The 25,074-nt window shown below is 41.2% G+C and overlaps 1 protein-coding gene across 4 annotated transcripts in view; it reads right to left on the reverse strand.

The window, feature by feature from the left end:
- LOC117266152 (rho guanine nucleotide exchange factor TIAM1) overlaps nt 1-25,074 on the reverse strand; it is a 64,663-nt gene that overhangs the window by 2,577 nt on the left and 37,012 nt on the right. For 2 of the 4 annotated variants that reach the window (XM_033641120.2, XM_078172476.1), the window contains exons 13-28: nt 23,952-24,056; nt 22,944-23,025; nt 22,585-22,671; nt 17,972-18,184; nt 16,650-16,783; nt 7,434-7,658; nt 6,210-6,278; nt 5,951-6,076; nt 4,747-4,855; nt 4,154-4,333; nt 3,894-4,012; nt 3,178-3,286; nt 2,029-2,087; nt 1,525-1,621; nt 282-369; nt 15-187 (exon numbers count right to left, since the gene is read on the reverse strand). In XM_033641120.2, the coding sequence (XP_033497011.2) occupies nt 15-187; nt 282-369; nt 1,525-1,621; nt 2,029-2,087; nt 3,178-3,286; nt 3,894-4,012; nt 4,154-4,333; nt 4,747-4,855; nt 5,951-6,076; nt 6,210-6,278; nt 7,434-7,658; nt 16,650-16,783; nt 17,972-18,184; nt 22,585-22,671; nt 22,944-23,025; nt 23,952-24,056 (1,975 nt within the window). Of the gene's footprint in view, nt 1-14; nt 188-281; nt 370-1,524; nt 1,622-2,028; nt 2,088-3,177; nt 3,287-3,893; nt 4,013-4,153; nt 4,334-4,746; nt 4,856-5,950; nt 6,077-6,209; nt 6,279-7,433; nt 7,659-10,899; nt 11,989-12,058; nt 12,338-16,649; nt 16,784-17,971; nt 18,185-22,584; nt 22,672-22,943; nt 23,026-23,951; nt 24,057-25,074 lie in introns of those variants that run through there. The other 2 variants (XM_078172477.1, XM_078172479.1) reach the window with 2 other exon arrangements.

The following is a 25,074-nucleotide window of genomic DNA, read 5'->3' on the forward strand; positions in this document are numbered from 1 at the left end:
TCAAGCTTTGTCACCTGCTCTGTTCATGGAGGGCCGCATCCCTTTAAGGGCACACAGACGTTTGCCCCCAAATGGGACATACTGCTGGTTGGGGGGCAGAGATTCTGTCTTAAGAAGTTGGCGGCGCTGCTTTTCCCTAAGGATGGAGTGGACTGCTTTCAGGAAGTCCTTCTTACTATCTGGAGAACTGCAAAATAGACAAAACACAAGAAATTAAAAATAACATACAGGAGAAGGTTCTCTTGTTTGCAGTTTTATGTAGTTTTAAAAAGAAATCGTACCTGCAGCACAACTGGAAGGTTCTCTCAGGTCTTCCTTCAGATTCAGATCTTGTGTGAACTATCTCACACACTGCTGTACCCTCTGAGTCTAAGAGGGAAGAGGGATGGGATCCACATTTATAAAAACATTCAGTTAATTTCCGTCATCAATTTCTTTCCCCTTAACAACAGGCCATTAGGCAGACAAACGATAACACTTGAGCTAAATTGCCAGAGGGTGATTTAAGGTTCATCTAGGACAGAGATGTGAAGAAGATTGCATGCAGACCTACTAATAGGTATCCATCTGTTTTGTTTATATAGGTTGTCATTTTTTTTCTGGGGAGAGAAGCGGCAATACTGAGTGGACTCGGGAGCCTCTGAAACCACTGTCAGAAAATATTGAGTCATCAGAGACAACCTCTGCGGTTTGGGACGACAGGCTCCCTGATATCTAAACGATCTTTAACTATGACCTCAACATAAAAATGCAGAATACATTATATTAAAAGAACAATATAATTCAAGCTTATGTCCATTTTTAAGTGGTGATGAACTATTAGGGGAAGGAGAAAAAATATAGTTCAGGCACTAATAAAACACTAACTGTAAAGTCCAATACTTCCCTTGTAAGACTATATTAACTTTGATTAATCACAGACTTTTGGTGCAGATTCAACACACATCTTCCCACAGAATAATGTGTAATACATTTATGCATGCAATAATACAATCTGTCGCACATGCAAAAACCTAAAATCCCTTCATAACTTTTCCCACTGAACAGACTTTCATTATGGAGACATCTGGCTGACTGACAGCATCAATTATGAGGTCTATGCTTCCCTGGCAAGAGAAATTGAAGTCTCCACATGGTGCCTCAAAGAGCTTTGTCTAAACATTTCAGTTCTTGTCCATTACATGTTTCAGACTAAAGGCCGGATAATTAAAGTATTTTTCTGATGGAATTTGATCTCACAGGTCATCTATTCCAATTATACTGCAGCTTTTTAATCACTGATTTTTTCTAAAACTGAGCAAAAATCTATCAGAGACTAAGCACCTACGTTTATTACCTTAACCTCTGTTCAGGTTTGGAACAGAAAAAGTGAGATAATTGCTTGAGTTTGGTGTGTAAATAAACTATGGAACTGACCATTTACGAAGCTGGAACTGACCCCAAAAGCAATTGTAGTTCCAAGACAATTATGTTCAAGATTAAAAATGACATTTGCTTCACATTACTGTATTTCAATAGACTTACTTGCAAGGGCACGGACTTGCAGAGAGTCTGTTGCGATCATGTGACGGAAACGGAAAGGATCTCTGTCATCGCTCACAGATGCGCGGTGAGATGCACCCTGAAAAAGAGAGACTGGTTGGATATCTAATACATAACCACTGCAATACATCGACATAACAGCAGAGAGCACAAGAGTGCAATGACAGAAGGGGCGGTTTAACAGACACAACCATCCCCTGTACTTCACTGTACAAGTGGAACAGTAGTGTGTGCACATAAAGTCTCTTCAGTCTGTTCAGTTGCCAATAAACACCCTCATTCAATTCAGTCTATTGTCCCATGGTGACAGACATTAACCTTAATTTCTTTGTGGTCTCAAGGCACCACCCAAAACTTTAAAAAAGCAATTTAAAAAAGCACTTCAGAGGAAGCCCAGAGCCTCAATCCGCACAGAGAATCCAACAACAAAGTGTTTTTCTGACTGGATTAATCAACAGAAAATGGGGGGAGAAAAAAAGTACTTACGATTTTTTTCCGGTGCTTGGAGCTGTCTTTGTACACGAATACAACTGCTGTTTTGAACACTAAATGAGGGCAACAGAGAGATGGAAACCATTAGGGGGGTCTGCATTCAGTCACTGTATATATGAAAAGATTTTTCATCGCTACTTAAATTGCTACAGTGACAGCTAGATGCAGCATGTCAATGGATGCTTTTAGTAACATCTTTCAAGGAAAAAAAAAAGAACTCAAACTACTGGCATGCTATACCAGCAGCACAAAAGATGGAAATGGACCAAAGTCATGACATTGCATGCACAAAGCCACCACTTCCACTCACAATCGCCTCACAAGGAAAAGCCCTTATACTATGTAGATGCAATATTTATACCCAGAGGTGTCTCTGCTGAGTGACATTTTTAGAAAGAAGGCACTTCTAGGTGTGTGACAATTTCATGTGATCCCATTAATGTAAGGAAAACATGCCGCACTTCCCATGATAAGTAAAAAAATAATGCAAAGATCCCTCGTGTTATGTGCCTGACACTGTTTTCCTTTTACCGAGTCTGTTTCCTCGCCGTCTGAAATAGCACCCAGCATCACACTATGCATGACAGTATTATGTGGGGAACAGTAAAGTGCCATCTGCATGCAAGCGTTAAGATACTCTTATATACAGTATGCACTGTTTCTCAAGAGCAGAGAGCAAAAGACATACAGTTGAACTGCTATTTCACTGAAAAGCATAACTGCATTATCTTCTGTATATGGAAATATTTTTGAGTTGATGTTTAATACATGGGGATGAGGTCTTAAAAGATCATTTGTCCATTTAAAATTCTGAAAATGTGACAACATTTTTAAAGTTATATAATGTTTTGACAGGTCCTGTGCTTGATGATACAAAAAAGGCATGTCATCATCTATTTTGTAAAGATGCATATTAAAGAGTTTGACCTAAAATGAAGACTGTGGAACTTTTTAACCAATCATAACTGAAATTGCACACAAGTGGGCAGCTGTAATTACATAAAAGGTCTCTATTCCCGTGCACACAGCTGAAACTTTAGAAATGAAAAAGTGATTTAAATCTAAGATATTCCCATAACATAAGGACAACAGAGGGGCAGAATTAATTCTACAACGTAATCCAAAATCCACATTAAGCCTTACCAAAAGCAGCCAACTCAGGATCCTTTTTGCTCTTCACCAAAGAGGCTGGAGGGTTGATCCACACCACAGTGGAATGTAACAAAAGATCCCCCATTGAGAGGTCAGCCACCTGAGAAACACAGAAGTACTTCAATTCAATTCACAGCGATTCAATAAAACTTTACTGATCCCGAAGGAAATTCTTGTGCCAGAGAATGCTTTAAATTACACTAACACCATGTACAGTAACCACAATAAACGAGCACAACTAGGAACAACCAGAACAACCAGTGGGATCCCCGGATCAGGGTCACTCACTGGGCCTGGTTTTAGAAACAACAGAGTAATAATTATCTGGCAATATATACAAATATACAAGATAAGAAGTGTTTTCAAGGAGCAAAAATAAAACCAGTGCCTAATAGCATAAAAAATAGGAGTAACATTAGTACTGTAGTTGCTGAAAATGAACTAAAATGGTGGAAAAAAAGCAGACTGTGCCTGATAATCAACATTATATTGACTATGAAGTAGCAATAAGAAGCAGTACTGCACATGATTTGAGAAAATAATAGTATTTATATTGCCAGAAAAGTAATATTGCACATGATAATAACGTAATAATAATAATAATACTAATAATAATAATGATGCAGATTGTGACGTATGAAATTAATTCATTGGATGATTTAGTGCATCTACGTTGGATAACCTTGGATAAAAATGGTCATGTTTACCTCTTTTTTATCTGCCGTCTGTTCGTTGATGAGCTGATCGAAAACAGCTCCGTACTCCTCATGAAGCTTCTGCATCTCATTGATGTGACTCGCAACTTTGTTCATGGCCTTCATTGCAACTGAAAGGGAGAAACATTCATCATCTCTGAGTCATAATGACCGTAATTTATTTTATCCTGATTAATTATAGTTCCATGGGTCTGGAGCTGATATAATACAGTTTCACAGCAGTTAAGTGCTATATCAAAACACTGGCTTACCATCTAGGTGGTAGTGTTCCTCACTGTCGGGGTCAGTGAGAGAGTAGAGCTCCCTTAGCAGCAGCGGGTACTTCAGGACCCTCTGGATGGGTTTGATCAGGTAGGACTCCAGAGTGGATGAATGTTGCTGTCTTGGGTTTCTCTCAGCCAGGAAAGCCTTGAAATCTGGGTCGGTCTTTGCTGGAGTGGCAGAAATAAGAGCATTCATTGGCAAGCAAACACTGAAACAGACACAGACGACTGCATTTAAAAGATAAGCCACTGTATCTGCTGAGAACTTTAAACTCAAGATGAAAAATTGTAAACAGGTGGCCATTTAAGTGTCAGGGTGGTGACCTTGGTAGTAAATGCAGAAGTTCATTCAAATGCCTCTCAACTGTCTTAAGTTTATGCCTCACTGTTTGCTGATACTAGTTGCAGCTCGCCCTCTGTACTGCAGGACATGCGAATAAAACAACATCCTCCCAGTACTACACAAACCCTTCAGCTATCACATGCCACTGATGGTAGAGCGCAATAAACTATTGTGCAGCTATCAGAAGAGCATGTGGTGGCTCAGTGCTTGATGCCAGTCCATGTGTACATGTTCTTACCTTTAGCCAGGACCTTTGGGACCTTGGTGTGGCTGGCGCAGAAGGCGCTGTAGATCTTGAAGCGATCGGCATAATACAGGAATGAACCACCCAAGGAGAAAAGCACTTTCTGTGGAGACAAATTGCAACATCATGCTATTACAATTGAATTATCTTTGCTTTAGATTAAGGCTGCATTACAGTAAATGGGAATTACTGTCTCTCTCTCTTGTCCTTCCAAACAAAACATATTCACTTTATATGTTTTGTTTGGGAGGACCCTACAATCTGAGAAATGTAAGTCAGGACAAAACACATCTCTGTACAACTGCAATAACACCTTAAACCACCTATGTAAGGAATACTGTACAGCAACTGGGTCATTATTATGAGATAAACTCCAACTGGGTGATGCAGGACCCTGACCGAAGCTGTGTACATTATCCTGCTTATTACAAAGCTACTCACTAACAGTGTTGGGGAGTAGTGAACTATGTGCAATTAAACTGGTACTTTAATTACATTTTGCAGTAGCTTGCTGATAGTTCAGATGCATTCATACTGCAGAGTGTTTCAAGTAGTTAAATTACTTTTTTGGCAATTGTTTGCATAGATAACTACTGAAACTACAACCAATTTAGGACCATAAAAGAAAATGAATGATTTTATTTTACTATGGCTTCTCTACTGTAATTGAACCACCTCTGACTACAGTAAGTCATAGGTAACCTACTGATTACTGCTGTTTATTAATAAATGTTCAGAGTTGTTGTTGCATACTATGTAAGAAGGTAAGAAGCTACCTCAGTAACTCTGCTTGGTGCAATCCCCCTACCTGGACACTAGTTTCTGGAAGGCATATTTTAAAGTAGTTTGAACTAACTTTTCTGAGTAGCTTTAGATACCCAAACTAGATTTCTCCTGCTGGTAGCTTTCCTGTAATTCCAACTTCTTCCAGTGTGAAGTAATTGGTAGCTTGGTAACTTCCAACGCTGCTTACTAAGAAAGTCAATAGTTTGACCCAGTATATTCAAAAATTGTTTAATTGCTTCTGCTCAGTATCTATGATCAGAACTCTGTCCATAGTGTCAGCATGTTACCCATATCCCTTTAATAAGATAAGTTGACCAAGTAGCAGTGAGTTCTAATCAGCAGCACCAACTGAATTAACCCTGAAAAGTAAAAGGTTAATGATGCATAGTTCAGGAATTCAACCTTGCCACACCTTAAACTGCTCCACTCTTTCAAGCTTGTCCAGATCTGGCACCAGTCTGATCCCATCTTCCAGCGTCCGGAGAAACTCCACCTGGAACTCCACCATCTCCCCGAGATTACCGAACAATACGTCCAGCTACAACACACAAATCGTCACTCTGACAATGCTGCTACCTTAACAACAGTGTCAGTTTTAAGGGTTGTGCATATCTACAACAATTTGTATGCAGATTTTAATTCTTGTAAAACACAAACCAGATAGAAAGTACCTCATCTTGTGTAAGGAAGCTCTCTTTCTGCAAAGGTGTCAAGTAGCACTCTATCAGGCAGCTCAGGTCCTGGAAAAGACAAGGAATATAAAAAAAGATGAACCTGTGATCAGATGTTCAGGTGGAATGGGAAAGGGCATGCGTGGGCGCCTGTTGGCATGAAGGCTGTTTAATATGGAGTCATTACTTAGGATTTTAAATAACAGGAAGAGAACCGTTCTCACAGGTATGAACATAACTCACGCTGACACGTTACAACCAGCTAGAGGCTGGACAAAGGGGAGGAGAGCACGAGTTGTAGGCTGCTTAAAAGAACCTTAATTTACATAACCAAAGGCAAAGTAGTGTAATGATAAACTAAATGTAGTGAAACAAGTGAAGAGAGAGACTGGCTGCTGCAATCATCTTATATAGTCTTGCACCTAGACCAGGTGAGCTGATTCTCTGATAACCCAACTTCACGCACCAGGCTCCTGGAGGGACAGACCTGCTTGGAGAACATCAACCCCCCATTAAACAGACAAACAGACAGTCAGGTGTCATTGCCAGTACTTGATGCCAGGCCAGCTGCCGTCAAACACTGTCAGCTCCTCTCAGCTGAGAAGCCCAAAGTAACAAAGCGGTCTTCATCTCCATTGTCTGTACATTGAGCTCAGCCTGAGAAAAAGGTAAGGGCTAAATGCCTCCCCTGTTTACTCACTCCCCAAAACAAGGGCTTCAGCTTCAACCTGCTCTCAGTCCAGCTGATCGGAGGCAGGCTGGACTTTCACTATTGACAACACTGCTAAAAACAGCAACTACCTAAAGACAACATGAGGTGGAGACCGCACATTGTACTGAAAATAAGCTCATTTTACCTAACTAAAGGGCAAATTAGTACAATGACAAACTAAATCCTAACGAAACCAAACAGGGTGAAAGTTGGGGAAGAGAAACTGGCTGACTGCCGCCAGTTTATACACTCTTGCAGTCAAACCAGGTGAGCTCAATCTCTCTGATGTTCCGCCCAGCAGGCCCCTGGACAGAAAGACTTGCTCAGAGAGGCATGGATGATCTGCACGCCTGCATGCCTATTGCATTGATCATGACACTCCCAACAGTTTTACCAGAGCAGTATAAGCCTGTGTGTCCATTGTCAACGAACAGACACAGATATGACTCACTAAGCATTGATTTTTGTGGTAAATATTGTCTTTAAGGAAGTTAAACACAGCTTGTACTGACTTTGACGTAAGTCTTCTCCGTCTCCACCAGTTCATTGATGACCTTGCGTAGTTTGTCTGCGTGGGAGAGCTGTCTCTGGGCGGCAGCACCTGCCGTGGGTGGTAAAGCTGACACAGGGCTCGGGGAGAGGGACGACGAGGACGAGGACGAGGAGGATGACATAGGGCACTCCAGGGGATTCATGTCATGGAGGCTGCGGCAGAAAGCAGTGACCTGCTCCGTGCTCTGTACAGAAAGAGACAAAGAACATGTCAAATTCTACGCATCTCTTAAGGGTAATTTGATGTCAGAGACAGCTGCTATTAGTCCATTTGACATGTTAAAAAAGGTACTTGTTCTCCTGAAAACTACTGTGAGAGGACAGGGAAATAAAACTGAAGCAAAAACAAAAGACCTCATGTACTGATGTAGACTTTTGTAGAGTAAAACACAACACAATATCCATGATGTTCATACACAGATACATATAACAAACTGTAAAATGTGCACCACCAACAAAACATACACTACCTCCTTGCTAAACCTGCCATAACAACACCCACCTACATCCTTGGTGTCAAAAATACCAAGCATGAGCAGACCTGCCAGGCCAAACTGGTACAATGGAGGTAGCCACCTCCTTCTGGCTACACAGACCAATATTGGTTGAAATTGCTGTTACTCTTAAAACTCAAAAGTCATACAGTGATTATTCAGACTAGGCTTTGCAAAGTGAAGGGAAATAACTTCTTCAGAGATGAGATGACTCATCAGCCGTACTGATGTACAACAGCAGTTCAAAAATTACAGATTGGAGCCCACGCAAGAACATAAATCAGATCAAGAGGTTCTGTCCACATCCAATAGTTTCTTTCATACTCCCAAGGCTGTGAAGGTGAATGCACAGTGCGTAGGCATCGGAGACAAAAACTAGGGAGAAAGTGACAGGAGCATCATCAAAAGGGAGAGGCTGGATGTGTTAAGGCAAATCTGAAATGTACTGTGAATAATACAGCAATATTTTATTCCTACAACAATGAAAACAATTATTAATCTTTCCAACGTCTGCAAATGCAACCTAGTCATCAACTTCCAATGATCAAAAATTTCAGCATCTCTGGATTTATGTCGAACATTGGTGAGTCTGTGGTTTCATGGGATTGTTTGCGGGCCAAGTCCAGGCAGGCTGTTGGCGGACTGTGAGGTCTGTTGAGAGACAAAATGTACAATTACATCTTCTACTCAGCCAGGACTTGTACATTAAGGAGACAATTAGAATCTCCGTGAAATGTGGTCGAATGAATGTGCTCAGCCCACACACGGAACGCTAATTGCATTTCATGTCTCATTTAATGTAGCCCCTGTAGAAGACCAACACAACACGCCGAACTTAACAAATCTCACCCTCATTGTACTGTGAGTGTCTGTCATAAAATAAACCTTTGAATAAATGAAAAGTTTTGATTTGTTAAGGACAATTACTTGACATTTCCTTTCTTCTGAGACATTTGAAACTCAAACAAGCACAGTGAAATCACCGCAAAGTAATTAAACACAGTGAGTCATTACAGTGGAACTCGTTGTGTACTGCTGATCAGGTGATGCAATCCAAAATCTGTATCTGCAGGAACAATCTGATCATCAGCCATTGTTTAGTTTTACAGGATTAATGTGTATAATTCAACCCTGCAGACATCAGTGTTATACATAGGGGCACCTTTGTAAAATTACTTTGCCTTATTTGTGTGCATGGGGTCAGTGGAAGTGTTTATTATAATCAGTAAAAACAAACTGCGCCTGTTTGTGTTTCTGCTGCCTGATTTACAGACAGCTGGTCAGCTGGGGGACATGGCTTGTCTTTGCTGATTCCATGGCTTGTCTCCTTTTGGACTGCAGCAATGACAAACACAATTTTCCATTGTGGTATTCAAACCAGTTTCGCAACACTGCTGGGTCCACACACACACACACACACACAGAGTTTGACCGACATGCTGATATTGAAATTCTGAAGTCTAGATAAGCTCCCTCAGTCACTTGAAGGAAGCCACAACAACAAGTAAAGCCATGTAATGCAAGTAAAATGACATTTATCTATGATATATAATCTACAATAATACATCATGTCTGATTAAATCCTTGTCCATGTTATTCACACTGCATTGTGTGCATCACTTACAGATGGTTAGTCATGTTAAAACAACCAAAGTATTTGCATTGCAGGCAATTTAAACTCCAAACTGATCTCACTTAAACCGACACACACACACACGCACAATGTATTATTGAACATGATCAGACGACAAATGACGAAACGATCAGTGTGCAAACAGAGAAACTGATCCACTCTCTAATCATGCCTTTGAGTTTCTATACACACAGAAACGGAGCAAAGACATTGACAGTCTTGCCACTCGTAGGCGAGGTCTTGCCCTTGACAGCCAGAGGAATTAGTGACCGCCAAGTGACAGATGGAGCAGCGACAGAGACAGATGACAGCGGGAGATGGAGATGCAGGGATGGCTGCATAATTCTTTACCAGCACTCCTAATTAAGAGGCAAAGAGGAGCATCTATGCACAACTTTGCAGCCTGCGACTTAATTCTAAATGGGCAGCATCAACATAATAATACAGAAAGTGGTGATACACATACCAGTAGATAGACTATTTGGATTTTAGGGATTAAATTAAAAATGAGAAAAACATCATTAATTGCACTGTAAGTTTCTAAACGACTGAGCACATCTGATAATATATGTCAGTTATTAGATTTGCAGCAGTGATGATTGTTTAATGCCACAATGAGTCTAATTCATTCCATTAAAATATAAATAGGATGATATGATAAGGTCTGAACACTGCAGCTCATATAATCACAATGTGTGATCAGTCACAAATCTTCCACTAATTGTCAGAATGGGCTGCTCCGCTACATGTAGGAGTTTAACCTCTGACCTCAGCACAAATGGCACCATCACATAATCACTGACCGCTGCAGGATCATATCCACAATACAAGGGATCACAGACACTCACACACAGACACACACACACACACACCAGAATGCACGGCTCACCAGCTGTAACATATCATAGATGGATTCGGTCGAGTGTCTGGAGTCCCTGCTCCTCCTAAAGGCTGACATGCTGGCAGGTCAAACAGAGTTCAACGAGGAGTCAGGTGTCCGTTTCCTGTCCTGTCTTTCCAGTCCAGGTAGCTTCTGTTGCTCTGTGCCACTCAGTGCCGCAAGGATTTATTTTCTTCCGCGTCCAAAATGTACGACTGATACACTGTGCAGGATGTATGGCTCTTCAATGTGTCCGACCAAACTGATAAAAAGTGTGAAAGTAAATGCCTGCTATTCAGCCCTCACAATACCGTTGGTAAAATCATTACTGTCGCAGCTGAACAAACAGGTCGAAACACAGATTGAACAGAACAGATTGAAATAAACAACAGCGTGCTATCCTACAGGATCTATCTTACTCAATTCCCCAGGACTGCCTCTGCGTGCTCTCCTGTCATCTACCCGTTTCCACTCTCTCCTCCTCTTCTTCGTCTCTCTTTGCCTCTGTCCTTGCTGCCTATCTCACTTCTGTCCAGGTGTTGGAGAGCAGCAGCAGCACCATAGAATACAACATTAAATAAGATCAAACACCACATCCTCATGAGAGATGGAAGAAAAGAGGGGAGGAGAAAGGAGGGAGGAGAGAAGGGGAGGTGAGGAAGCAGTGGGTGGTGAGAGCCAAACACAGGAATACAGGAACAGCACAAAAAGACAACAGGCATCTGGCTTCTTTTTCTCATTGCAACTCAGAGACTTATGCCAACACACTTGAGAAAGGAGCCTGATTAAACAACAGGTAAATACTATGCACAAGCTCCTCCTCATATTTAAAATGAGTCTCTGAAATTCCCAAAGCATCAACCTTAAGGAAGCAAGATTACACGATCGAAAGGAACAAATCTGGACACCAATTTGAAATAAAAACATACCCAGCACAGTAAGAAATGCCCTGACGCGCAGAACATCTCCTCCTGGTAGTCACAGCAGCTTGAAGTATATTCTATAAATGATCTCTGATACAAGTCCGACTGGAACTTCAAGTTCTCATCCCATGATTGCTTCGATCTAAAAGCCTGAAATTCACTTTCCAGCACCACCTTTGTCAATCCAGTGATGGCTCACCACACCACACCTGCTGCACACTTGTCTTCAGAGCAAGCGTTACATAATACTTGAAGGAATAAGACCATTCCTCACAGTCCTGTCAGTGAAGATAGGAAAAGAATGTAAAGGCTGTTGAACATGAAGGTAAGACTAAAGATTTTCTGATTTGTGGTCACAGTCTTAGTTCAAAAAGATCTTTGAAAGATCTTTGCTGGAAAAAAAACTTCAGGACGTATAACCTTTTTCTCAAATGCAAGTGTGGTTTTATGACGTACATCAAATCTGATATTTAAAAAGTACCTTAAAATCCACTCTCAAATGAGCATACAGAGTGTGTACAAACACACAAACCTACACACATGCAATACACAACACTTTGACCTCAGAGATGTGAAAAACACGACAGCTTAGCAGAGCATATTTAACAGTTAGAGGCAGGCAGCAAGTAAATAAAAAGAGCCCCGGCAGCAGTACCTTCTCTCTAGTCTCTCCGACACATGCATTTCCTAACCCAGAGACAAATCTTTACTCTTTTACAAAATGTACTACCTCTCAGACCCGCCCTTCGGAACAGAGAGACAGGAGTACAGCACGAGGGAGGAGCGTGGAGGCAAGCACAAACCTGCTCTCACACCCGTCAGCTGGAACCGCGCACAGTGAGAGCAGGGATAAACGGAGATTACACAGATCCACATAACCTGGCATACACAAACACACAGCACACACTGATACACACTTGGTGTGTTGCATTTTGACATGAAGCCTACACTATATATAAGTAAACAGAAATATAGCAATTTTGATGGCATGGTGTACTTATGCTCAAGGGCAGGCATGTACTTGTCAATGTCAGTGAACACAGAGAGGGGGAAGGGAGGGAAGGGAGAGTCTTGAAGTTCAGTTTCATCTGAAATCAGGGAAACATGCAAATCCATAAATCCCCCCGAGGAATGATGGGATATACACCATGACAGAGACAGAGAGAGAGAGAGAGAGAGAGAGAGTGACAGAGACAGAGAGACAGAGAGAGAGAGAGAGAGACTTTAATCATTTAATCTGAAGTGAAAGGATGATTATGTTATGACATGACTCTTCACAAAGCTGTGCACGAACAGTTAGTCTTTGAGGGAGATCATTTGCACACTGCAACACTACAACTCTGAGAAGTTATGAGAGTGACGCAAGTGTCAAGTGCAGGGATTTTTTTTTTTAACTTTCCCCAGCATTAATGACAGAACACAAGATAATTCATTTTCAAGTGAATCTAAATAATAGCCTGTATTATCATATATTACATACATCCCATACTGTAGAAGACTTTCTGTCGAAACATCTGTGTTTCTGGTACTGCCACCCAAGTTGGTTTATTAAATTTACCAAAAGGACATTTGTGAATGCTGGCATTTTTCCCTTTTTCGCTGTTTTTGGCCGTGCATCTTTCGAGGGGATTTATTTTGAGAGTGCTTGCTTCTTTCCTACGTTATCATATATTACAAACACAAGGAATACAATTCTATAAATGCCTGAATGCTAAAATATTCCAATCAATATTGGTAATCATACTTTTAAATTTAATTTTGGAACCAGATGTGCTCTTGGTTGCATGTTTACTGTTGTTGTCTTGCATGCATGGCTTCATGAATCAGCAGCACAGTGCTCCCTCTAGTGGTAGACTGTGAGATGACAGCAACAACTGGGACAAAGCTGGAAGGCCTGATTAGAGGGCAGTGACAAAAGGCAGAAGATAGGGTGATTTAAAAGAAAAAGAATACAAAAGATTTAACAGCTAAAGCTACTAAAGCTAAGTCTGAACTACAGATATTCTGAACTTATGGATTCTTAGTGTGTAGTCTGTAACTACGTTAAACAAATGCACTGCATACAAGGAGCAATTTAATCAGGAGTGAATCAAAACAAACCCTGATGAAAACTGTACCCCCCACCCCTCGCACACTGAATTATGCATTTCCCATTTCAAATACCCCTAAGCTAAACTGATAGAGGTTTGTAAATTATAACCAGCACTTGTCAGTGAGGCTGACTACACCTTGGAGAACACTAGCAATCACCGGCATCTCTATTATCGCAAGCAATCGTCGTTTTATTCTCTGGTTGGTTTATCATATTGAGGAGGTGGCTCTGTGCTTTGTCTAAAATAATGAACCTCCTTGTTTCCTCCGGCTAGCCAGACACTCATTTATCTCCACTAAATGATGTGAAACACTGCGGAGAATGAAGTAATTAGAATGTGGGGATAATTAAAATTGTCCCACTTTGCCTCTTTTTCCTCAGTCTTGCCACCGTGTGACCACAGGCGGTGGGTGAAATGAGGTAAGACACAATCTTCAGCACTTTGGAGGCTTTCCAAACACGAGAGCAGGGGAAACAAAACCGTGATCAACATGAGCAAAAAAAAACAAAAGGGCAACCTAAATTTAAAATGATAAATAACATGGTTGTGGAAATTCCCAGGGATTCTGTGGCAAGTTTGGATTATATTTGTTGACAACAGGAAGCGTCCAAGTGCTTCAGGCTCAGGTCAGGGCCCACAGTCGGCTGGAGAGCTAAGGGAGCCAAGCTGTTTAGCGCCAACACCAGCCTCATGTTGTTTATGGTAAAGAGCAGCAGGGGGTTAGCGAGGAGGAGGTGGGTAAACAAGGACAGAAGTCAGGAGAAAACTGGAAGGATGGGAGAAAAGAAAGAGAGTTCAAAACAAAGATAACAAGACAGCATGATCAGAAAGGACAAACAAAAGAAAATTCACTGAGCTGTCATGTCTGACACAGGACACGGTCACATTGTCGCTTTCAATTATGGGGACAAAATATATGACAATACATCACGGTAGAAAAGCAAGGGTGGAGAGAAAGGAGGATGAAAAGGGAGGCTAACACAGACAGCAGATGGAAATTAGAAGAGAAACCAGACAGCACACGTTACACTGGAGCAGGAGCAGGAGGTGAGAGACTGAAAGGTGAGATGAAGATCATAGATTTTCAGAGCTTTGTTAATACTGTAGCACTGCTCTGATGTGCTGCTTTGCCCTACATTGTCTTGCTTGCAGGGCTTTTATTTTCCTTCTATATTCATGTGGAACAGGACCTGATAATAAACCAAAAAGCACATGTCTAAGCATTAAATAAAAAGGGACGACATTTCAGACAGGGTGGGCAATATCCTAGACTTCAGCCTTCATTACTGTGCCTCCAAAGAGACTACATTGTTTCACATGGGGGATCTAGTGGTATAATACACCATCAAACCTCTTGGTTGATGAACAAACATGTTGTATTAGACTTAAAGCCTGTTTTTACTTAATTTGTATATGCAAATGTGTCCTCATTTAATGGTTATAAGATGCTACAATGAGTTTCCTTCAATCAGTAAAACCACGTACAGCTACCCTGACACTGGCGACATTGCATAATCTTTTAAACATTAAAATGATTAAACTAAACACTACTTAGAAGGCGTTATATAAAGATTGCATGCTGTGTTTTGTGTTTTCTACTGTTTCACTTATTAGAATACATTAAAATGGATTTCTTCTTGCATGTAGAAACACTACAAGCTTAAAATAGCAAAATCCTTTAAATGTTAATTTGTGCGGCGGTTCAAACAGTTTTGTAAAGTTTAACGAGTTTGGAATCACTGGATGTTTTCCCCACATCACGTGCACCAAATCCAGTCCCTCCTGGCAGCCCTATCTGTCGGTATTTCTCTCATCTTTGCATACTTTGCTTCCAACTAATAATGGCACATTGGAGTCACAGAACCACCACTGTCCAACAGGACTGGAGCTGGCTCTGACCTCACCCATTATTTGGCCCTCGAGACTGAAGCTCACTGACACATATCCAAGAGAGAACACAGCCCTGTCCCTTCCCTTTCCTCATCTTTTGTTCATGTCTGGGCTATCGAGATAGAGGTCCAGGAAAAAAAAAATGTTTCTGGTGGTTACTGGTTATCAGACATTGCCATGGTAATGGAAGTGACAACCGTATCCAAGGGAGACCGGCTGGCACACGGCGTGTCCCAGCAATCACTGAGCCGACCCTGATCAGACCAGACATAAACTTAATTAGACAGTGATGCCGTTTGCTCACTATTTCACTCACCTGTCTGTCTCCATCTCTGTGCTCCGGAGTGCACACACATCCAGTGCATACCATGCACACATCTGTTCATGTGCTGGGTCTGACACACGAGCTATTCAACACACCACAAAGTAGTCATGTAATATGTTGTCAGCACTCTATAAAAACTAGTCTGTTATTTATTTGAGAATAAGATTACAGTATGTTGTAGGTGAAATTATAAATTTACTGCATGAAATAATCATCGTGTTGGACTTGAATTTACTAACAAGCAACTTCAAAGCGAGTATGAGCGTGTGAAATATGGTGTAATGGCTGTGTGTGTGTGCCAAACCACTTACACACTTGTTTTTCTCGTCTCAGATCTTTCTGTCCCAAAACACCCTTTGTGTAAAGGTCACGAGTATCACATGGGAAAAAAAGCCTGTGAACATCTTCCAGCTTTCAAGCTACATGCTACACACACAAAGAAACACCTGACACGAGGGAAGAAATATTTAGCGTAAGACCTGCCAGACGGTTTTTATATAATCGTAAACACATGGTCAAGTACTGGTTCAAACATACATCCACAATGTGTGGGATTGTTGGTCAGTGATATCAGTGTTCTCCTTTTCTGTCTGACAGATCTGAGATCAGAAACAGTGAGAAATTAACCACACTGCTGCTGAAGCTAAAAAAAAAAAAAAAGTCAGCAGGCTGAAAGATGGCAGCACAACAACAGAGCTTATCAGCCACTTCAAACACCAGCACTGATCCATGGGTCTCACACACACACACACACACACACCAAAACTGCTGGTCTTTATCTTAGTCTGCAACAACACATCTGACAGGGGGTGTATGATACTCCATTCCCTGTAGAACTAGACTGTGTATCCCCTGCTTCGTTGCATGTGTGTGTCTATGTATGTTTGTCTTAGTGTGTACACATATCTAAAGTTGTGTCTTTACTTCCCATATCCTACCTTCTGTCCAGTCCCCATGCAGGTTTTGTCTTCCGGATGATCTCCGGGACTCTGCAGGGTCAGCCGAGATCCTTCCTCCATACTCTCATCTGGGCTCTCCGCCGTCAACCCCGACACCTCATCCAGGATGTCCTCTACAATCAGAGACAAAGGACAGCACTTACTAGGGAGCAGTGTTTATACAAAATATATATATCATAGATACGCTTGTGTTTTAAAACAGCAATCTGTAAGAAGACATCCCTGTTCCTTCACACATTGCTTTCTCCACCCTATAACCCTCTGCGTTTCCTATTACATGACTGTATAGTCTCTATTATTTCATCCATATCCGTGAGAAATTTCCAATTTATTTCCTCTGTGGTGAAGGCTGCTTGTGTGCACCCGTCTCCTCTTAAGCATGACATCACCAATAACCTCCATCTGGCTGCTGAAGTGTTTTTACTCTCTGTCTGACCCCTTTGCGTATGGCATATCCTACACAATGACAGCTCCACACTGCTGAGGGATTCATATTAATATTCATAGTGCTCCGAGTCCCTGTATAAACAATGCCAGCTTGTCAGCTCGTGCACTGCGAGCCCCAATTTATAAAAGGAATACAAATGGTGCCCTTGCACGGATGAAAAAGAGCAGGTCAGAGGAAAGCTGGCGGCTGCCCGCAGGTTAGTTATCAGACAGCATCTATGCATAATTAGCAGGTCGCCCTGTTCACTCTCGGCTTAAAAAAAAAAATCACCATCTGTATTTTCTCCCTTTTTCCGCCACACAAAGTCGGGGGTATAGAGGATGTATGATGGTACAAGACAAGAAACATGAATACAAAACCAAAAAGCACATTAAAGGAGCATTGCACAATTTTAGATTCAATCCAAAAGGGTAACTTTGTTTGGCGTTTCAAAGTTTCCACTGATCAAACAATCTTTCTATGAACTGTTGAATTTCCCTTCGGGGATGAATAAAGTTCTTTCTATTCTATTCTATGCTGTCAAGTCATGGATATAATTAGCATCAGTAGGGTTATCTCTGATCTAACCCTGACCAGACAGAAACACTTGTTACATAACAGCACAAAGCACCTAAGTGAGATTGTAGTGATTCCTGTGACTTCAAAAGGTCAGATTCCATGTCAAAGCAGCAGGTCAAGTTTTACCTGATTTGACGGCCCTGAACGAACTTACGTCATAATTTGAAACTGAAAAAGAAGCTCACAATATCTGTCACTAGAGGACACTGTTTGTATACATCATCTAACTTAGTTCAAAACACAAATAATGACAACAGTGCATCCAAAAACTTTGTTGTAGAACAGGAGGCTTTACCTTGGCTCTGGGAGAAGATGTCTGTGGCTGGGTCCTGCTCCCCATCAGAGCGCCGGGGTGGAAGGGAGCACAGCACCTGAGGGTCCAGCTGGGGCAGGGTGCTGACGCTCAAGGTCAACGCTTGGTTTACAAACGCAGCCCTCATGTCATCCATTTGGAGGGCAGATGCAGGTTTACCATTCAGCAGCAGAATCTCGTCCCCTGCTTTCAAACCTGGTGGAGAGGACAAAACAAAGTGAGCTTATATAGGTGACTCCTTTAATGCTGACAAACAGCACATTGTGTCCTTTAAAGTGGCTTAATTTTGGAGAGAAATACACTGCAAAGACAGAGTAATAAAAGCAGTACACAGTAAGTGAAAGGATTATCTGGCAACAACAGAGCACCATCCAACACAGCAGCTTTCCTGTGGGCCATCAACTCAAGAGTGCTAATGTGTACAAATGATCTGCACAAACAAAACTTCAGTGCCATACTCCTCAACAGCAGCTCTGTGGCTAATCAGACATGTTGGGACTCTAATGTGTTCCAGTGCATTAAAAATGCATCCCTCTGTGCATGTTTGCTTAAGGCAAATGCTGATCTAACAAGACTGGATGGTTTTAAGAAGGATGGTGCAATTCCTGTCTATTCCTGTCCTATCATCATGAAGATCATCTGTGTGGGACTTTATATATTGAAGAATCCGTGAACTTCAGTGGAACAAACTCTGCGTTTCAAATCGCGTACTTGTTCTTTTGACTTTATGTACTGCAGCTGTCCTTACAAAGTACACACTGTTGCACGGACTATGTATACAGTCAGGACATACTCTGCTTTCATGTAGTGTCGCAATAATTAGAAAATTAGTTTCAGACTGGGTAAATTAACCTGAACGCCCCCTCAAGTCAGAACAGCACCTCGGAAAGTAAGCAAAAATTTGGGTCCATGAGTTGCCGAGTTGATGTCATATGCGCAGAAACATGGCGGATGACAGCAAATGTTTAGCTGATGGTAACAAACTTTTCATTAATTCACATATTGCATGTCAATTTTTTGCTCCAGTGTATTTCATAATATGGTATTAGGTTGTAACCTTAGTTTCTGTCCATGTAGAGTGACCTAGATTAGTAAGAAAAGTTAGCAATGGTCAGGTAATGCAATATTTCATTGGTTATAAGGGGATATACTGGTGCTGCAATAAGTCTGAGACAAAATTATGTTCAACATAAAGCTTCAAACTGTTACCAACCTGTTGTTTAAATGCTCTAAGCAATAAACACAAGACATATTTTTGTAGCATCCATATTTTTTCCATATTACTACTTAAAAGCTCATGAACACACAAATGTTGAAAGAACGGCTTCCCAATTCTGGAAATGGGACCATCCGAGGAGCACATGAATGCAGCATAAAAAAGAAAAAGTATGCTATTTGAAATGTAGCAGATCTTAACATTACCATTTGACGTTACCTTGGAGATACAACAAAACGCCATTGTCCGCCAGAGACAGACGTTTGCCCTAAGCGTTCTGCTTTTGCTACTTTGCAATTCTGTACTTTTAATTTTAAAGTCATAACTGCATACATTGTAGATTGTTTGAGATCGATTGAGTGATAGTCATTACGACTTCTGTCAGCTGTCATTGAGCTGACACTTGTCTGCTCATTCAATGTGACTTATCTTCCGCTGCGCAAAGGATTGTAGGTCAGAATAGCAAGAAAAAAATTGCTGCCTTGCATACTGCAAAATGCAACCGGATGCAGTAGGACATCCTGGTATTTTTGGCATACTGCACCTGACATGCTATGTCTTGGGACATTTCTGGCATCCTAAATAGTACAGTATTGTGGTTAATGGAACGCACTGACTGCTTCAGCTTGAGGCTTTTCCTCTTGCCCCTCCCCTCGACCACCTGTGCCTGGCTCTGGTAATTGAGAATTAGCACTCAATCAGCCAACCAATTAACAGACAACCTAACCCAATAAAGCTGACTGGTTGTGACAGCTGTTTAGGGGCCCTGACAGCGGTCTCACCTGCCCCCACTGCAGAATTAAGAAAGACAAAGGGTTGCACATGAGCACATGTTCGCTTGCTATTGTTTCTTCAGTCTCATTATATAGTAATAGAAACAGCAGACAGTCTCTGATATGGCTATCGTAACGCACTGAATGCTACAGACACACACACACAGTTACATATATAGACACACAAGGCACACATTTAGCCCTAAGTTATGACCTAGTTGTCTGGGATGTGAAATGTCAGCTGTAGCAGAGTCTTTATTGGACAGAGATAACCCCTCTGGCCATATACTGCTGAGTATGTGTATGTGTGTGAGTGTGTTTGGCTGTGTGTGCTGCATGTATATGTGTCTGTGTGTGCGCTTCTGTAGGGGGAGGGGGAGCAGGAATTACTGTGTGTGAGAGAGAGAGAGGGAAAAGACCCTTTGGGGCTCCTTGTCCAGAGATGGCCTGGTTTCTGTGTATACCCTGCAGAAATTGAAGCGTGATTTCTTTCACTCCCCATTCATTCTCCTTCCTCTTAGTAAAACACATGCACGCATACACAGGCTCATCCCGACGTACACACAGACCTACTAATGTTGTGCCTGACATACTTTATTCTGTGATTCAGCGAAACATAGTGTAATCTTACAAAAAAAGATGCATTGTGTTGTCTGGATGCCACAAGCTTTATCTATCTCTTCTCTACTATAGAGGCGGCAAGTTAGTGCAGCTGTATCCTCTGGCAGGCTGGCAGCCTGCTAAGCTAGCAGCTTTTTAGATTGCTAATGCACTGGAGGACACAATCTCACACTTGAGTAACCTTGGTCTGACCCTGGGGCACAGTAGTGGGGCACGTTATTTTCTATACATTAGTGTTGTATCTACAGAGCGGCTGTGTGTTTTTCAAATGCATTAGGTCTCTCCGGCTCTGTTAAAAGACACAGACTAACAAATGGGGGTCGATCTTGAGACCCGGCTGTTCAATCAGCAGGCTGATGCAGACAAAGGAATGCTGTTTTGCTCTAAGGAAAGAAAAAAATGCCACATATTTAAAGCGCCTATGCAATCTTTTTATTTTTCATGGATCAAGGTTTTGGCACATCACCTTCAGGTTAAAAGCCAGTCATCATCAGACTGATAAATTTAGTGTACAGGACAGGTGATTAAAGTCTTTTTAGACAGGCTGATGCAAGCACCCAGATGTTTTTTTTATATTTTGTAGTTGCTGGTTCATATCATGTGGACATACTGAAGTTGGAGGCCTTTCTTGGCAGTGAATGACCTCTCTACGGACTCCATTTCTAAGTTGATGTTTATTGCCTTATAAATCCTGAAAGAGGCAATATGTTGATTCATAGAATTTAAATGGACAGTTCACCCTGAAATAAAAACCACATATTTTTCCTCTTACCTGTAGTGCTATTTATCAGTCTCGATTGTTTTAATGTGAGTTGCAGAGTGTTCAAGATATCGGCCATGGAGATGTCTGCCTTATCTTGGATATAATGGAACGACATGGCACTCGGCTTGTGGTGCTCAAAGGATTTATGAGCACACACTTACTGATCATCATTTGAAAAGCTCAACATCTCTCTATTTATGCTCTCAAAACCTTTGACAACACAAATAACTAATCTGAGACAACTAGGATTTGTACCCAAGCACAGTGGTTTCCGTCCATCAATGTGCTATGTGCTAACAGTTTCGTCAAGCCTCGTCTGATCAACGAAAACTAAACATAGATTTAATCTTAGTTATTATCATCAAGATCTATTTAGCTTGTCATCGTCTTGTTTTCATCATTGAAAAAAAGGCTGTTGATAAATAGCACAACAGGTAAGAGGAAAAATGTGTTTTTGATTATGGGGTGAACTGTCCCTTTAAAATAAAAAGCCTGCATCACAGTAATGAGTGTGCAGCTTTCCCCTCTTTCCTTTGACGCCTACATGCAAGTCAACACCTTTCTAGACCAAATAAAGGGAATTAATTGCATGCTTAACAGCTGTTGACTGTTGCCAGTGTTTCTGGAGCATTTATGTCTGTGTGTATGTCTTTGTGTTCGGGCTGACATGCAACAAATCAATAAGCTATTAAAACAAAAAAGGCTGGGAAAACTGTATTTTTGATTTTTATGGTGAACTGTCCCTTTAAAATAAAAAAGCCTGCATCAGAGTAGTGAGTGTGCAGCTTTACTCTCTTCAGTTAACACCTACCTGCAAGCCAACATCTTTCTAGACAAGGTGTGCACTTTCTTTCTCTTCACCTCTTCTCTTATCTGTCCCAAGCCACCGGGCTTCTCTCTCAAACAAAAGAGATCTAGCTTTGTTGGCTCAGCATCTGATGTGATGCAGTCACACAAGGCTGCACTGATAAGACGCCATGTGGGATCAGGTGTTTCTCAGGTCAGGTGTTTGAGTGTTGAGTGTGCAATGTCAACTCAAGAGAGAAATATGTGCCATGCTTTTACATACCCTTGACATAATCCCTAGTTTTATGCATACAGGTTCAGCAATAGTACCTGTTCTGGATTTGTGTTTTGTTTTATTTATTTCATCTTCTATGTACTGAATGTGCAATAAAATCCATCCTTCGTGTTTGCTTGTTAATAAAAAATAAATATGTACCTTTAGCAGAGGCCAGTCCCTCGGCTTTCACTTCAGTAATATGAAGCTGCTGCATCCCATCCTCATCTATAACTGCCACAGAAAAACCTATGGATGCGGATAACACGACACACAGAGATTGAGTGATTAATTCTTCCAGCCCTCTTTGAAAAATCTCACTTTGACAGTGTGAACTGCTGCCTCGTAACTACCAAGCGATTAGATCCACTTTAAACCAAATGCACTCACACTGGGTCATCCCTCTTTAGTGACTAACAAAGCATGACTCAATGAAGTCTATTAAAAAATCAATTTGATACAGAATTTAAGAGTATAACAGGAACAGGTTTAAAAAGGGATATTGTCAGAGACAAGCATACCGTATCCAATGGTGCAGGACTCTGCTTTGTCAAACCGGATCACCTTGGTAGCTTTGGGGCAAATCTCAATCTCTTTGTAGAGCTGCAAACACAAGAAAATCATATTTAATTGGCATAAAATGGAGGATGGCGGTGTTGTTAAATGGAGGTCAAGGTCATGTTATCACTTTTAATAAAGAATGGATAGATTCATGTATTATTCAGGCTCCTTAACGGAGCAATCGCATGTGAAGGTTGCGGGGTCAAAATCCAGGTCAAGTCTGAGAAGTGAGTGGGTGCTCAGATGACGGTTTGACCTCACAGCGGGCGAGAGCATAGACACAGCTGTGTGTATGAAGCAACAGACGGGGGACAGGAGTCTGCAGTGTGTAATGTGCTTCGCTGTGGAGAAAATAATAATGTAATATCATAGACCAAGGATGAAAGAGGCTGAAATGAGTCACTGATCAAAGCAGGGAGATAAAAGACCTCATGAGGAAAAAGAGCCAGTTATACAATGACTTTGTTTTGCGACTGAGTTCAGTGTATCACCTACAAAACACCGTCGCAAAGAGAATTCATTCTGGGGTTCGCAGCAGGCTGAATAATGTGGAGGTGAGGTCCTTTTCAATGAGAGTGACTGTTTATATGAATAATAGTGCACATAATACACTTGGAATGCTATTTTGCATAATTTATAGCGTATGCGATGCTGCTTTTTTTCGCATCTTGGGAATTTTGTATGCATTGCAAATTAAATCTGTCATCCAAGTCATAAAACATGCACAAGCTTGCATCCAGATCTGCCTGGAATGAAACAAAAATAAATTAGTAATAAGGTGAAGACCCTAAAATCCAAATGGGACGTTGTGTCTTAGCTGAGACTGTAATACAACACAAAACAAAACAAAAAAAGGAACTTAAAATTACACATATAGTGAAATAACTGTACTGCATATCTTTCATTATCTGATGTGGGTGTTGTCACTTTATTTCATCACAGGTTGTTACCACAGTGTGTTTTCTCACCAGATCAGAGATGTCCTCTTCGAGTGTGGGAACATAAAAGAGCATTTGGTTGTCAATCCACATCTTCAAACACAGGTAGTGGCCGGAGGGGTCTATCTTGTGGGTCTGGAGGCAACAAGAAAAGAGAGTAATGAAGTGTTTAATGGGAGGTAACTCCTAAAATAGACAATCATAACCACTGTATTCATTCTTCCTTCCAAAATAAGACTCACTCTAATTGCTTGTGGTTTATTTTCCCTGCGGTTTGACGCCAATCTTGTCTTCTAAGGTAACACATGGGTAGTATTTTAAAGTCACCAAGCAAAACACCATTATGTTTTCCAGTGCCACACTCTATAGCTTATGACATCCCCTGACACAGACATATACCGTGTATTAAATCATGTATGTAATTCACATATATCTACATGCATGTAACACACAAGGGCCATGAATTAGATGCTCCAGTTCCTTGTGACATTTTTGTAGCATGCATGCACACAAACGCCCACACACACATCAATCAGCTTTCCACTTGTTTCAACAGACCTGAAATGTATACATATCATTAGGCATTATTATTGTCGTGTGTCTCTGGCTGAGTCCAATTAAAGCGAAGAGGAGATGGAGTGCAAAGAAAATTGACAAGACTGTGTCAGACAGTAGTATGCAGTGTATATTGTAAGGCGAGAAAATGTCGGGGAAAAGATCTGTGACACTGTCAGTCAAAGTGCACAGGCGGCATCTACAGTGTTATTTTCTGCCCTCGTAGAAGCGCCAGAGACAGTCTCATATCTCGTATTCTCAGATTCATATTCAGATTTAAATTCAAGAAGACGAGACGAATTTTAAAAGGTTGACTTTTGCATGTTTGCCTGTCTTCAGCTGTCAACAGACTGTAAAATAGTAAGATTTCATCCTTATGCAACCGCTTATGGTATTCAAAACTCCCCTCAACAGAGCTGCCTGCAATTTTATGAGACGCGTTCCTTAACATTGCATGTGGTTTGACAAACCTGTTAAAATGAATTATTTGCATGAAGAACAGCTGTTGACTGCTGCATTTATGTGTGTCTATATGTGTGTGTGCAGGCTGACATGCAATAAAGCAATGAGCTAAGAGAACTAAAAGGCTGTACCTCAC

This window comes from Epinephelus lanceolatus, chromosome 11, assembly GCF_041903045.1.
Source record: "Epinephelus lanceolatus isolate andai-2023 chromosome 11, ASM4190304v1, whole genome shotgun sequence".
Classification (NCBI taxonomy): domain Eukaryota; kingdom Metazoa; phylum Chordata; class Actinopteri; order Perciformes; family Serranidae; genus Epinephelus; species Epinephelus lanceolatus.